Source organism: Xiphias gladius, chromosome 17 (assembly GCF_016859285.1).
Source record: "Xiphias gladius isolate SHS-SW01 ecotype Sanya breed wild chromosome 17, ASM1685928v1, whole genome shotgun sequence".
In the NCBI taxonomy this organism is placed as follows: Eukaryota; Metazoa; Chordata; class Actinopteri; order Istiophoriformes; family Xiphiidae; genus Xiphias; species Xiphias gladius.
Genome location: NC_053416.1, coordinates 13,197,574 through 13,211,896, shown reverse-complemented (window position 1 = coordinate 13,211,896; position 14,323 = coordinate 13,197,574). Strand labels below are relative to the sequence as shown.

Below are 14,323 nucleotides of genomic sequence, written 5' to 3'. Positions count from 1 at the left end.
AAGATGCATCTTGTGATTATAACTTCAGCCCATGTTTATTTAAAATTCTGTGAAAACCATTCATTTGTGACAGCTGAGGATGATTTGAAAAGCATTTTGAAGCAGAAAATTACACAGTAACTTTTATGCTGATTTGGATTTGCACCGGGACCAAAGCGTTAATGTTTATTTCACTTTACAGCTGCAATTAAGGGTTATCTTTAGTGATTAATCTTTTTTATTAATTGACCTTGTATGTAAGTCATTTTGTCTATATAATATCAGAAAGAAGTGAAAAGGTATATAGCAATTTACCAAAGTTTCATCTTAAAATGACATGCTTAGTCCAATTAACAAACAGTCCCAAACCCAAATATTTACAGTGAACAAAATAAACCCAGTGAATCCTCACATTTTTTCCTGGTAAATTACTGAAACAATTAGTTGATTTGATTTGATGAAAATTATGCAGACTTTTAAATATGCTTGAAAATGTTTAAGGATGTGTGTGGGTGTGACAATAAGATGACCGACCTTGGTCAAGCATCACTACTTCCAATGCATCCTAAACGAAAAGCCCGTGATGGACATTTGATCTCACTATACATGTTTAGAATTAGCGGGTATGAATACTCTATAATTCAGTTCAATTGAATGATTTTAAAATTGTTGGCATGATGCTTGAAGTACTGGAAACCTCTTTACAGCACAAAAAAAACATTGTTTTATTATCTTAATATTTAACGGCTTACCCTGTTTTATGAGAACTGGTTATGAACATGACCTTTGAACTGATGACACGTTTCAGAAGCCTAAGCAGAAAATGATGCCTTTTTGCATGGGGTCTTAGAGGCCTGTTCTGTAGAACATGGTTCAATGTAATGGATTTTATATCTGCGACCTGTCACCATCCCTCCCAAATTCATTAATACCAGCTTTTCAAATGTGAATTTTTTTTTTTTTTTTTCATATTTAGTTTCCCAGTTTTCTATGAAAGTGAACTCAACATCTTTGTATTTTTGACAGCTGGTCAGATAAAACGAGACATTAGAGTATGTTGACTTGGGCTTCAGGGAATAATAATGGGCCTTTTTTTTAAAACTATTTTCTGATATTTTGTACAATGAACAATCAATCAGTTATTGAAGAAAATAATTCTCAGACCCACTGATAATGAAAGTTATTGCTGGCTGCAGCCTTACAGTTCTCCTATGATGGATTAATACTACTTTGCCTCAGGTTTTCTGTGTATTAATTACTTTACACACAAAAAAAACTGAAGTAGCTTCATTAAACTTTAGAGCAAATGAGAATAATAAAAACTAAAACAATGAAGGTTTTAAAACTAGATTTTGACTCAGAGTCCCTCTAAATGACCAGAACCACAAAATGGAGGATGGGTAACCCATCATGGTTGATTAATGTCGTTTAGTGAAGCAAATTTCTAAAAAACTATATAGGTTCGAGTAAACCTGGGGCTTCTGGGGTTCCTTGGCAGTTGCCCCCTTTGCCCGGGTGATAGTCCAGCCCTAACGTTATACAACATGTCATTCTGAAGTGAAAATGTTTTATTTGGAGAGTGACGACACATTAGAAGCAACTGACATAAATTACAACAGAATGATTCAGACCTCATGCATCCAATTTACAAAATTGTGAATTACACACTCTCTGTCACGCTCTCACAGTGTTGCCAGCTTGGGCAGTTTTTACGCCCCATCGGGGTACTTTGATTTGAATTTGGTGGCTTGTTATAATTTGGGCTACTTTTTGTACCATGAGGGTGGTTTCCACTTTTGAAAGGTCAGACTGTATTCCACTGGTTTTCAAACTTGCAGGCACCGTGAGGCACAACTCTGCGAAGTGATTAAGGTGGACAACTTTAAAAACCTTAGGGCCCGATTGCTGCAATTTGTGTCAAAAATCGAAGTCATAACTGAGTCAATTCTAAGTACACAGATGCAATATACACATTTTTAGCTTCGGTACAACTTAGACTTTCCCTGGATATCATTTTCTCTTATGTCAATCGCAAACAAACACCCAGGAACCAGCTTAGAAATTATAGGAAAAGATGCTCCTTAAAACTGCAGAACTTGCCTGAAAACAACAAGTTTTTAAGTTTTCTTCAGTATGAGGGTAGTTCAGGGACAGCTTACAGTATATCCATGGATAAATTGCAAACAGGAAATGTTGATAGTGAATTCAGCATAATTAATTTTCCAAAATGTAAACAAATACAGGCTTGTAAAAGTTTAGCTGTTACATCTGCTTATATGAGTGAAGAATACTTAATGCAACAATATTCAAAAGACGTGTGTTCAAGGTATATATATATGTAGTATGTACAAAACGCCCTTCTCCAAATTTAAAATGAAAAATTGGGCTTGACTCTGGTTGGGCTACTTTTTGTCAGTAAAATCTGGCAACATTCAGGACCTGTGCTTATGTAGCCATGCTAAACCACGCCTCTTCAGTTACTCACGCATCAACATGGCGACATTCAGGAAGATGGGGCGAAGCAGGGGAAATATTTTTGCTCTTTCTCTGGTTATTTTCCTCCAGCTGTTAACCAGCGGCTGCATGTCAGCTCCAGCAAATATGACAGGTATGTCATACTTTTAACCAACCGACAGCACTGCTGGATAGCCAGCCAGCCAGCTAGCTAGTGCCAGGTAGCTAATGTTAGTGTAGCTAGTTGGCTAGTACGTCATGCTAGTAATCACGGTGTCAGTTGAAAAAGACGATAACAGGCGGCCTGTATTTCCCGAAAAAGTCGTAAAAGAGTTTTCAAAACCCGAACCCTTATCAAAGTAATACAGTACAGTTCAACAAAGTAACTTACCGTATTCAGTAAATTACTTTGACGACTCCGGCTTGTGTTGAAAAAAATGTTCGGCGCGAGATTGTCGGTTGAAAAAAATGTCGAAACGTTCTGGCGTTAACATCTGTGTGTTTAGTCACTATCTGTGCGTTTATTTCAATAGGAAAGTTTAACTTGTACTTAACAGTGTTTTCAATCACTCTATAAGGTCTACAGACGCTTATCTCAACGCGAATCTCGAAACCATCAAACAGGAAGTTGTATATATATTTTTTACATATCAAAACTCACAACCAGCGTGACCCTGTTTTGGTATAAACCTTGACTTCGAACAGTTAACCTAAATGTCTGTTATGTTATGAGACCCCCCCCCCCCCGGGGACTCCTGAGCTGCAATGATTTGTGGTGGTCAGATAGTGACTTGGTCCAGATGTCCTTGTCATATATCTGAGCAGTTAATTGACCCCCTGTCAATCCAGGAGCCCCACCACTCATTAAGGAAAACCCCTCAGAAGTTAACCATCAAGGAACTGGGGCCTCAGTAAAGGCTGTAAAATTGTTCTCAGTGGCACTGGACTTTGGTTGGGCAGTGTACTGTGTGTATTTTATTAACTTACAGCTGTTCAGGTAGAGTCAGCAGTCTTGATTTCTTTGCCTGTGTTTGCTTTTCTTTTCAAATGAATGCATGTATGTCATCGCAGCCTTTTTGGTTAGCTGTCAGGTTGCAGCATTGTAAATATTGCCTTAGAAATAAGGCCCTGTCTTATTTCTTTTTCATAATATGACACTCCATCACCGCCATCGTACTCAGTCAAGCAGCTTATTTCTGGTCTATTTCTCTAGAAATTATTTCCAAGAAGATCAAAGACCTTATGTATGCAATAGGCAAGTCTTTTTATGTATAATGTGTATAACACACATATTATCTCTTTTGTAGCCTAGAATTAAAACAATATCTGATTGCAAGTCAGCATTTACTAACTTAACATTTCATCACCTTTTGAAACATTTGAAGTTACACCAACTGCTTACAGTTACATAAACTCTAATGTTTGGTATTGGTTCATGAAATCGCCATGTTGTGGATGTCCCTTTGGATTTTATTCTTGTGTTTTTTGTTAATGGAAAGCAGGGTGTGGAACAAAAAAAAATGTTTGTACAGAGGGATAATGACCTTTACTTGATCAGCCACTAACCTGCTAAATATTTATTTTGCCTGAAATAGAAACATCATTGTCTGACTGTTCAACCAGTCTTTGCCTAAATTGACTAGCATTCAGCTAGTACCTACATTTATTTTGGGCATCATACAAGTATCACATAGTTTTATTCTGAATAGAGCTGACCCAAGAACCAAAAGAGTGCAAGTTTAGAGTTGAGGAAGACGCCCTATTGCTTGTTGGTGAGATTTGTGATTTGAGGAAATATTATAAAAATTCTTTTGTAAAGTGTGACCCAGCTGCTCAGTCTCAAAAGCTGAATTTCCTACATGTTGTTTCGTTCATTAAAGCTTACGACTGTTACTACAACAAAGATCTCCTGTTCAGCAAGGATTATTTATGCTGCCCATGGCTCATATGTATGAATGGTCCCTTTCTTCTCATGGGTATGTCTTACTCTGTGCTTCAAGTCCCTAGTGTTATCCGCCCATCCTAAGCAACGCCTCCTAGTCCCACAGGATGAAATAATGTTGACACTTGTTGGCTAAATGGTGTCATTGATTCAGGAAGGCTGGCCAGATGCATGAGAATAAGTACAGCTCTCATTTAAAGACACAGTCAGGAACTGATTTAGCTGTGGAGATTATTGAATTTAAAATTTTCATTTCATTTTTTATTATGCAACTGAAAATATTATGTCAGTTATACTGCAGCCTTTTATAAACTCAACAGGCTCTAAAAATGGGAAAACCTGGCTAACACCCCCTGATAAAAGATATGTCATGTAATGAAATGTCTTTGATACAGTGAATTTACAAATTACAAATTATATGGTGGACTGCCAAAAGCCTTTCGGCATGGTATAGTATGCAATAACACATCACATTGTGTCTTAAAGGGGAAAAGTTGTCTCAAACACAGTCTCTCATTGTTGGCTGTAAGCTGTAAGGGAATGAATGTTTCCAAGCAATCACACACAAACAAGCTGCTGTTGAGTGAAAATGTCCCGCATCTTTTCTGTGTCAGCTGGAGGTATAACGGCCTTGCCCAAGGGAATTTTTAGAGGGCATTGGCAGTCTCTCTAGTAAGAGGACAAGCTCCTTTCACCAGCCATAGGTGCTGGTGTGATCATACAGTGTGGTTGCAGGAATATCTGTAGAAAGAGTACAAACTCCATTCTGCTGTAAGTGAAAGAACATTGATTTTTGTGTTATTTCTTTGATTGACTCACTCATGACGAGTTATCCATATTCTACTTTAGACGAAAGTTTAGTTCTTGAGATAGGTTGAAACTGAAAATTCAGACTGAATTTGGACTCACTGCATCAATAGCTGGTAAGCCTATAAAGTGGTTAGTTAAGTGCCCCTCCTTGATGGAAAGTACACATTTTGTTTAACATGCAAACATTTCAACTTGGTATGTGTGTTTTAAGTGTTTTAAGAAGTAATTTGTCAACCTTAAGTTACAAAAATCATATATAACATCTTGCATTGTTATTCCCCTCTTACTTGACAGCCCCAAACATAGATAATCAGAAGGGATCTGTGTTTCAAAATCCTACCCCTGTGAACAAGAAAACAAGTGACAAAGAGCTTTTGCTGCCTGAGCAGAATGTAACAGATCCCAAGAACCCTGCAATACCTGCTGGCAATGATTCCACAACAGAAACAGAGGCTCCTAAAGACAACATCACAACAGTCATTGAAACAAAAATGCCTAAAGAGAATGGGGACATACATCAAGTCTTCATCATTGCTACCTCTGCTGGTAAACTGCAGAAAGAAACTTCCAAGAATAGGGACGGAAACACAGTTGAAGCTAACCCAGACAGCGTTGAGGCAACAGATGAACCTGTTGTTTCTGAAGTTATTCCAGCCTCTACTCCAGAAGCTGCTACCACCTCTGTCAAAGCCCCTGAACCAGCCAAACCTGTAACGGAAGAGCCAGAACCACCTGGCTCTGAGTCTAAACCCTCCAAGGAACAGAGCCCGTCCATAGTGCAGGACGCTGAATCAGACCTGCTGCAGACCACTGAAAAAGCAGCACCACCTCACATTGATTTGGATGGTTACCCAGATGACAACGAAAAAGACGAAGATGATGACGATGCTACCAACAACGCTGCCTATGATGACGACATAGAAAACATTGAGAACACTGACGGCGCGGACAGTGAATATGACGGCAATGACGATTTCAAAGACCAGACTTTGAGCAAGCAGCAGCCAGACAGGATGGAGGTGACCCATTACAAGGAAGCAGATAGCTACAACACAGAGGATGAGGACTCCCACTTCTTCTTTCATCTGGTCATCTTGGCTTTCCTGGTGGCCATCATCTACATCACCTATCACAACAAGAGGAAGGTGAGTGTTGGCATGACGACAGCTGGGCAGCTCCTTGTGATGTAGAGGCCAGAGATGATGATGCGGCATAAGTCCTGTTTGCTCAGGGCTGATATTACCTTAGCAGTAATTTCTGAATGTTGTGGAGACGGCATGTGATTGTTTATTATTTCTATAAATTGAAAAGTTCATATTCCTGTAGAAGAGACTAGTGTTGAAACTATTAAATAATTGATGGACAAAAATTAATGAGCAATTATAGTAACAGCTTCTCAAATCTGAGTTTTTGCTGGTTTTCTTCATTATATGTTGTTGTAAGTGGAATTACCTTGGGCTATTGTTTAGGGAAATTAAACATTTTGATATCCGGAGCCAGAGATTTCACCTTGGGACTTTGGAGCTTGCTGTTTTTCAGAATTTTTTCTGTTTTTCTACAAATTGTAGACCACACAATGATTAATTGAAAAAAAGAATTAGCAGATTAATAGATAAAAATGAACCATCACACAGCCCTATAAAACACTCCTGTATTTTGTTTGGGGTAAAAATTCGCACAATTTGAGGCTTGATCAGATAAGGTAGTGTTTCTTATATCTTGAATTACACTTTCAGTGCAACAAAATTGAGTGCCTGAAATATTTGTCATGTTTCTATTTATTCCAACATGCTGATTTATGCAAGTATAAAACTTTAGATTTGGTAGTGAAAACAGTGAGGATTTTTCTGAGCCATTTACAGCAGTGTTCTCACCCGCACAATGACACACAATAAAAAGGAGTGCTTTACAATGTAAGAATAACCAAATGTGACAAAAACATTCAGTGTCCTCAGTTGAACAACTTAAGCACTGCATTCGTTAACAGGTTTTCAACAAAACTGGTGGTGGTTTGGTCTATTCTCCATGTGTACTGTGGAATAAATGATCATAGCATAGCATAAAGCATAGGTCAGGTTTCTGGTGAAGAACATGCAATCTTTTTTTCTTTCTAAAGCACAAGATTTTTCTCTGTCGATCTGCAGATGAAGGTTTTAGAATGTATATAATACTGGCCCCATGTAAAATTTGGTTTTACAGCTGAAGTAAGGATTTCAATTATGTAGTTTTTCATCTTTTCTGCTAGCCTGTCAACCAAGAAATAATTTTACTTGATCAACACTTGTACATCAGTCATATTTATTTGATTTCTATCTGCATCTTTGCTTCTTTTTTTTTTTTCTTCTTTCCAGATCTTCCTCCTGGCTCAGAGTCGGCGCTGGAAGGACAGTCTTTGTTCCCGCAACAGTGTGGAGTATCACCGCCTGGACCAGAATGTCAACGAAGCTATGCCGTCCCTCAAGATGACCCGAGACTACATTTTTTGATCGACGTTCAGAGGACCAATATGTCCATACCTGCACAGAGCCAGTTAGCCTTCCTTCCTGGCTATTTGCATTGTCAAGCTGCTTTGCTTTGTTGGAGCTTGACTGATGCTTTCTCTTGCTTTACAGGCCAGCTGGAGAGCAGGGAGTGTTGTGTCTTGGGAATAGAACTATGTTCACGATTTTTTTGTTGTCTGCATAGAGATATTTTTACTCTTCCTCTGTTATTCTTATTGGTTATATTTTAATGTTATTTCTTATTGGTTTTTCTAAATTAATAGCTTCTTGGGATTAAATATTTTGGTTTATTATGGGTCTTATATTTATCTTTATTTTTGAGATTTCAACCTCATGGTCCCTCTACACCTATTTGTTTTCCTTCTTGCATAATGTCTTCATATAATTTAATACTCAATTTAAAGAGTTGGAAGAATTACATGTTAATGTAACTCTTAGGTGATAATATAAGGCTTAATTCTAACAGTTGATTATTTCCCCCAAGATCACTAACAGATTAATCTCTCAGCAGTTAGCCAATATATGAATTGACACACTAAGCATTTCTTTTCAAAGCACTTCCTGTGTCATGAATACTTTTGTACGCCTTTACTTCTGTAAAGGTGTAAGTATGCAAACAAAGCAGCAATTAGGAGAAACAGATACATACATTTTTTATATACATATATGCATGCATACATACATACGCACACGCACACACACATGTATGTGTGTATATGTGTCATTCCAAAAACTGTTCATCATGTTGAAATGGTTGCCATAGAGCTACTGTAAGTAAAGTACTTTACACTAAAAAAAAAGAAACATTGGGAAAATTGATTTTAATATATATGAAGGTGAAATATTCCTTAGCATTTCATATAAAATTCTTGGATGACAATTTTTTTTTTTGGTCATTTTTTTTTTACCATTACTTATAATTTCTGTTATACCTTTAAAGAAACACATAATAGCCTTTTCATTTTGATTTGACATTATGTAAGGGATATAAAATCTCTATATGTTATGAAATGAAGCTGCATGTTAAGCATTAAGTCAAGGAAGGTGACTACTCTTCAGGCGAGGGGTATGTTCATTTGCTTAAGCCATTTAAATCAAGACGGATATTGTTCAGGTTAGAATGTACTAATAATGTATGGGGGAAGCTTTTATTGCCAGACCTTTTCCCCGTTCATCAGTTTATATTTAACTTGTGTTATATGGTTCTACTTCTACTGCCCAGATTTTGCTATGCATAAATCCTGGGGCTTGCCCTCTTTGTTTTATGACTTCGGTGAAGTCTCTATCAATCTTTTATGGTCTTCATTGTGGCAAAAAGTGATGGCTGTGTTCCCTCCTGCTGACACAGAACTTTTAATTTTTAAGTTACCTCCTTAGTACAAAGTTGGTGGAGTGTTGTCTGTTCATCAGACATTTTGCACGCTGTATGTGGCCTGACGTTTTCATGAGCACCAAAAAAACAAAACACACATACACACACACACAGAGCGACCACATTTTTTTAGGTCACTGACACTCTTACCAGTTCATCACAGCCATGTTTTTTCTGCTGTTGCCGTCTCATGCCTTTAATTGAATTGCAGGACCTGCCACATGAATCCACATATTTGTTATCAGTCTTTATCGCTTTCTGGCAGTTGTTTTCGTCTGTCTTGTCTGCATTACAAGGTATGCAGTGGGTGAGGGATAATGAGTTGCACTGTACCATTCAGTCATACTAGCTAGAATATGAGGGCGGGTGGTGTCCTGTGTAGAGGTGATAGATCAACAGTGCTCTTACAATCAACAGTAGAAACTGTACAATCTTTTTTTTTTTGCAATAAAGCACAAATTGTGTACAGTACCCTCCCTGTATCTTTAATTTCTGTGGCTGATGCTCCCATGTTCGTCCAGTTCAAACAATAAATCTAAGATATCTTCTTCAGGCAGATTTTTTTGAGGCGGATCAAGGAAGTATTTATATCACAGATGCCTTCTGTGATCCAGCTCTTTATGCAGTAAATGCCCAGCTTAAATGTGTTGGCATCACTAACTAAACTGGACACTTTGCTTGCTAGACATTCACTTTGATCCCCTTTGATCGTATTAAGCTCAGAGGTTGTATCCTTTCATTATGTCAGTGACAGGCTGAGCTGAAAAATTGTGGTTAAAAGCTATTACATATTTATGGAGCTAAAAGCAGTTGAAAGGGTGTTTTGATTCTAGGACACAAATCTAGCCTAAATTTAGCAAAAGTGAAAGTGCACTTTGCAAAAAAACTGTATTTTCATCAGTAGTTTCTGTCCTTAAACTTTTATACTAAATGATGAACTGAAGTAAAAAGCAACTGCTGCAGCAAGGCAGGTTAAAAGATCACAATTTTTTCATCTGATGCTGTCATGTAATTGAGATGAGCTGTCGTAAAAACGTAGACTCCTGCAGCAGGATTGCTATAAGCTAAAATAGGTTTTCACCACAAGGAGGCAGCATGCACGCACGAATAAGGGAATCAGTCAAACTTGTGAGTTTCAGTTGATTTTCTGCTGTGTCTTTTAACAAACTGAATGATGGTGGAGGCGTACCACATACTGTGTAAGAGACTATGCAGCAAGCATGTATCGAGTGTGTGTAACAGACTCCGCATCAAAATGTTGCCTGAACAAATAAAAATATAGCTTTTCATGTGGTATTCCATTGTTTTTTGCTCTGTGACAAAAAATAACATATCAGCATAACAAAGGGGAATCTGAGCTGAAAAACAACAATTTTATACTTTTTCTAACAATATGTGTTGGAAACCATATGTGCCATGATTGCCCAGAATCTCTGAGAAACACCAAAGGGAGGAAAAACGGAGTCGCTTTGTCTGTATATTCAGAGTCTTTAATATCACAAAACACCACTGAGATGGATTTTCAGGACAGCAAAAAGTATAAAAAGTTTATCATGGCAAATCTGTCTTTTAAAGTTTGTAAACAGCGGAGACTGACAAGACAGATAGAAGCAGAGAGAAAGAAAGGCAGACAAAACTGGAAATGCATTTCTTTGTCTAGTTTTGATTAATGGCTGTCACATTGTGTTTATTGAGCAGATTTTGTCCTAATGTCGACCTGAGCTGAAACACTGCCTCTACAGAAGCCAACAGATCCCACTTAAATCAGTCGACTCTACTTTAAACTGCAGCACGACATATCAGAATTCATTCCAACAAGGTATATACAACCAGAAAAAGTTTATCACCTCAAAAGTGTTAACTATTTTGTAACAAAGCCTTTTCATTGTGCATAGCTTAAATTATATTTAACATACTGTTTCAACTCCCAGCTAGCAGTCATTTTGTCAGAGCACAATTTTTCAAAGAGGGGATCAACCTACTTTAAAATGAAACCATTTAAAACTTTTTAAAGCAACAAAGATGTTTCACAAGGAAACAATATATGTTTATGATCTGATTCCTACTGAGCATAATTTTCAGTGATAGTGGGCAAAAAATAGAACGTAATCCTCATTCTTCAGTCCCCATTATTAAAAAAAATCCCTAAAAATATATAGTTTCATAGTAGAATCTATGACAGAAAATGAGAGAAAATCACTCTAAGCAGCTTAGTTTGTTATAATGATCTAAACTGAGGATGGATTTGGGTGTAACACACAAGTACTACATATTAACCTTTTTAAAACGGCATCTCTGTTTCTGTAGGTTACACAGAAAAGCGTGTGAAAAGTCATAGTTTTGACCCCTTTGTGTATTCAAAATAATCGGACTGTCCTTTTTCAAGACACTGAACTCCCACCTGCATATTCATCACAAGATGAAAAAGCAGGAAGTGATGGCTGCTGGCTGCATGTCATCAGCAGATAAGATAACCAGGCTTTGTGGATATTTGTACAAAGTTATGCCGGGCAAATCTATCTGGAAGACAGCAAAAAATGAAATCTACCAGCTGGAAAATCTCACTACTTTTGGTCACTGAAGGGTGAAAATCTTGACAATGGTTATCCGGTGGCTTTTGAAAAGGGTTCTCTTACTTTCATAAGAAATTTCCTCAAGACAACAACATCCTTCAGTTGAAGATCCTAAAAAAACATTAAGAGTAAAACTGACTTTAAAGCCTGATCAGCCTGATTAGTTATGACATTTGCTTACAGAATAGCTCTGTTTTCACGCAAAGAATACCGTGCATTCAGCATTATAAATGGTTAATCTTCAATGATCTTCAGGTGTGAACTTTCAAAAATGGGTGTAATATGTTGTCATGAAATCCGATCTAACTCTAAAAAATGCTAAACATTGCTCCCAAATAATCTGCCAGGATACCTGGTGGATTCTCAAATTTATTTTAATCAAATGAATAAAATTTGGATTAATTAATGCTTTCTCACATTATCATCTCGGGACTAGTGATCACACAAAAATACAAAGAAATGAAGCTCTCACTCACACTATTAAGCTGATAAATATTCTGATTTATGAGATTTGTCACTTTGGTCGACTGCTGTAAACCAAGATAACAAAACACCACAGATTTTTGTCTGTGACTTTGTGAACAGAAGCTGGAATTGGCTAATTATCATCTTGTTGTTTTTTCTCTCATGTTGGGAGAATAATTAAATATCTAATACCTTCCTGTGTTGAAAATCATCTCAATTTAATGGGCACAACAAAACCCCCAGCCTTTGCTTTAATTAATTATAGCAAAATGTCTTGAGAGTCTTCTTCATTATAATAGTAATGCAGGTAGGTAAGAGAGGAAGCAAATATAGGCATCACCAAACAACTCAAAACACAAATGGCTTAAACAGCAGCAGGTTTACTGTCTGAAAGTTTTTCTTTCCAGCAGAAAAGACAGATCACTAACTTCCTCCCATGGTAAGAAAAAAACAGGCGAAGCAATCAAAGCAACCTAAAGCACCGCTGGCATTGTGCAGCTTTATGGGAACAATTGGCACAGCTGGAATGCTTCTCTGACCAATCGGATTGCTCGTGTGAAACTATCCATCAAGGACAATTCTGACGGATATTGACTGACTTTGCCTTCTCTGTAATAATTTCTGTATTTTCAGCACCGGCTGGATTAGGTTGGCCCGGTTCTTATAACCCCATTCCAGCAGGTATCCCTTTTTTTTTTCACAAAAAAGATGTCAATATATTGAGCGGCGGGAGACCTGGAGGTATAACGGATAAAACAGTTGGGTTAAGGCCAGAGCTTATCAGAGCACATGCTGTAGCGATCAGATCATGTGGTCTGGCCTATTAGCTACCTCGCCGGCGATTGGTCAAGGGGAGGACTCACACTGATGAGTCCTGCTCAAGAAAAGGTTTCGGCAGGTTTGGATTTGAACATCAACCCTCTGCTCACCACATACTGTATGTAAGTGTCTGGTATGTAAGATAGTGTTTTATACAGGGGACCGAAAATTGAAAAGTTATCAGCCAAAGACCAAAGTATGGGACACTGCAATTAAGTGAATTCAACAAATGGACATCCATAAAAAAAGTTTTTTCGTACAGTACCTGGTCTTTCATAGGTATTGTGACTAATGCCAAATGTTATTTTAAGAACTGAATGTTATCATTGAAGTCATCCACCACATCCTGTATGTTATTTAAGCTTTTTCGCTATTTTAAGAAACTGTGCAGAGTAGGGGATCTTGCACAACTTCATGCAAGGTGCATGAAGAGAGGAAGTAGTCTTGAAGGATCAAAGCTCCAGCAGCACTTGTAGAAATGAAAGACTGATGCCTTTCAGCCCCGCTGGTCTAAAGTGTGATTCATAATAAAGTTGCTCTGAATACTATATGTGTTATGGGAGTTTTTATCCTGCAGGATCCTGTGTTATAGTACCCAGTGCAAAGTGGTACCTGAGTTTAGGTCTTACAGGTGGCTTAAGAGTCATGCTACATACATATTGTAGCGAGTTAGATTTATTTTTTTCTGCTACATGCTGGGAAGCTTTACACTACACCTATCCCCTTGGGACGCCACAATGTTTTTTGTAAAATAAGGGCTGGGTTTTCTGGTTGCACAGAAGGAAAGGGAGGTTTTCTGGGTTTCTGTTTCTTGGATGCATTGGGATTCATTCAAGCTTTCAGACATTTGGTAGCATTTCAGGCAGCACTGTGAGCTGATGTGGAAATACAAACATATGAAGTGTAGCTTTCTTCTTCATTACCTTTGTGAAACCTGTGGTGTGCCTAAGTTCCTTTTCCCAGCTTCCTTTATATTTAATTTCCTCTCTGTGAGTTTCATAGCCTACAGTCTCTCCGGAACTGTGCATTATAGCCACAGTCCGGGCTTTATGTTTGTTCCAGTCGGTTTTCTCTCAGAGTTTTGTGTCTCTGTGTTGACAAAGCTTAATTGCCCTTGTTCCTTACCTTCAGCTTGGCTATCATCAAGAGTGGAGCCTCTTGCTTTCTCTCAGTACTCAGAAGAAAATACGGGGGCCATCACCTTTAGGGGAGGGGAGAGGCTTGGCGACATGTCACAGAGAGGCAGAAACAAGTCTCAAGTCTGTTCCATGTGTGATGGGTTAAACCTGGACCAAGAAATATTGCACCTTGGAAGCAACCATGTGGCAACTGTACAACTGTTGTATTTTTTTTTAAGGTTTGAAGGTCCTTATTTTATATGTATATATCTATATCTATATCTTATTTA

At 37.9% G+C, this 14,323-nt stretch overlaps 1 protein-coding gene across 1 annotated transcript; it reads left to right on the top strand.

The window, feature by feature from the left end:
* Window positions 1-2,428: 2,428 nt before the first annotated feature.
* On the top strand, window positions 2,429-8,969 carry c17h5orf15 (chromosome 17 C5orf15 homolog). The gene is made up of 3 exons (XM_040151129.1): window positions 2,429-2,587; window positions 5,480-6,330; window positions 7,537-8,969. Exons 1-3 carry the CDS (start codon window positions 2,473-2,475, stop codon window positions 7,669-7,671), a joined length of 1,101 nt encoding a protein of 366 aa, XP_040007063.1. The 5' UTR covers window positions 2,429-2,472; the 3' UTR covers window positions 7,672-8,969.
* The last annotated feature ends 5,354 nt before the right edge of the window (window positions 8,970-14,323 follow it).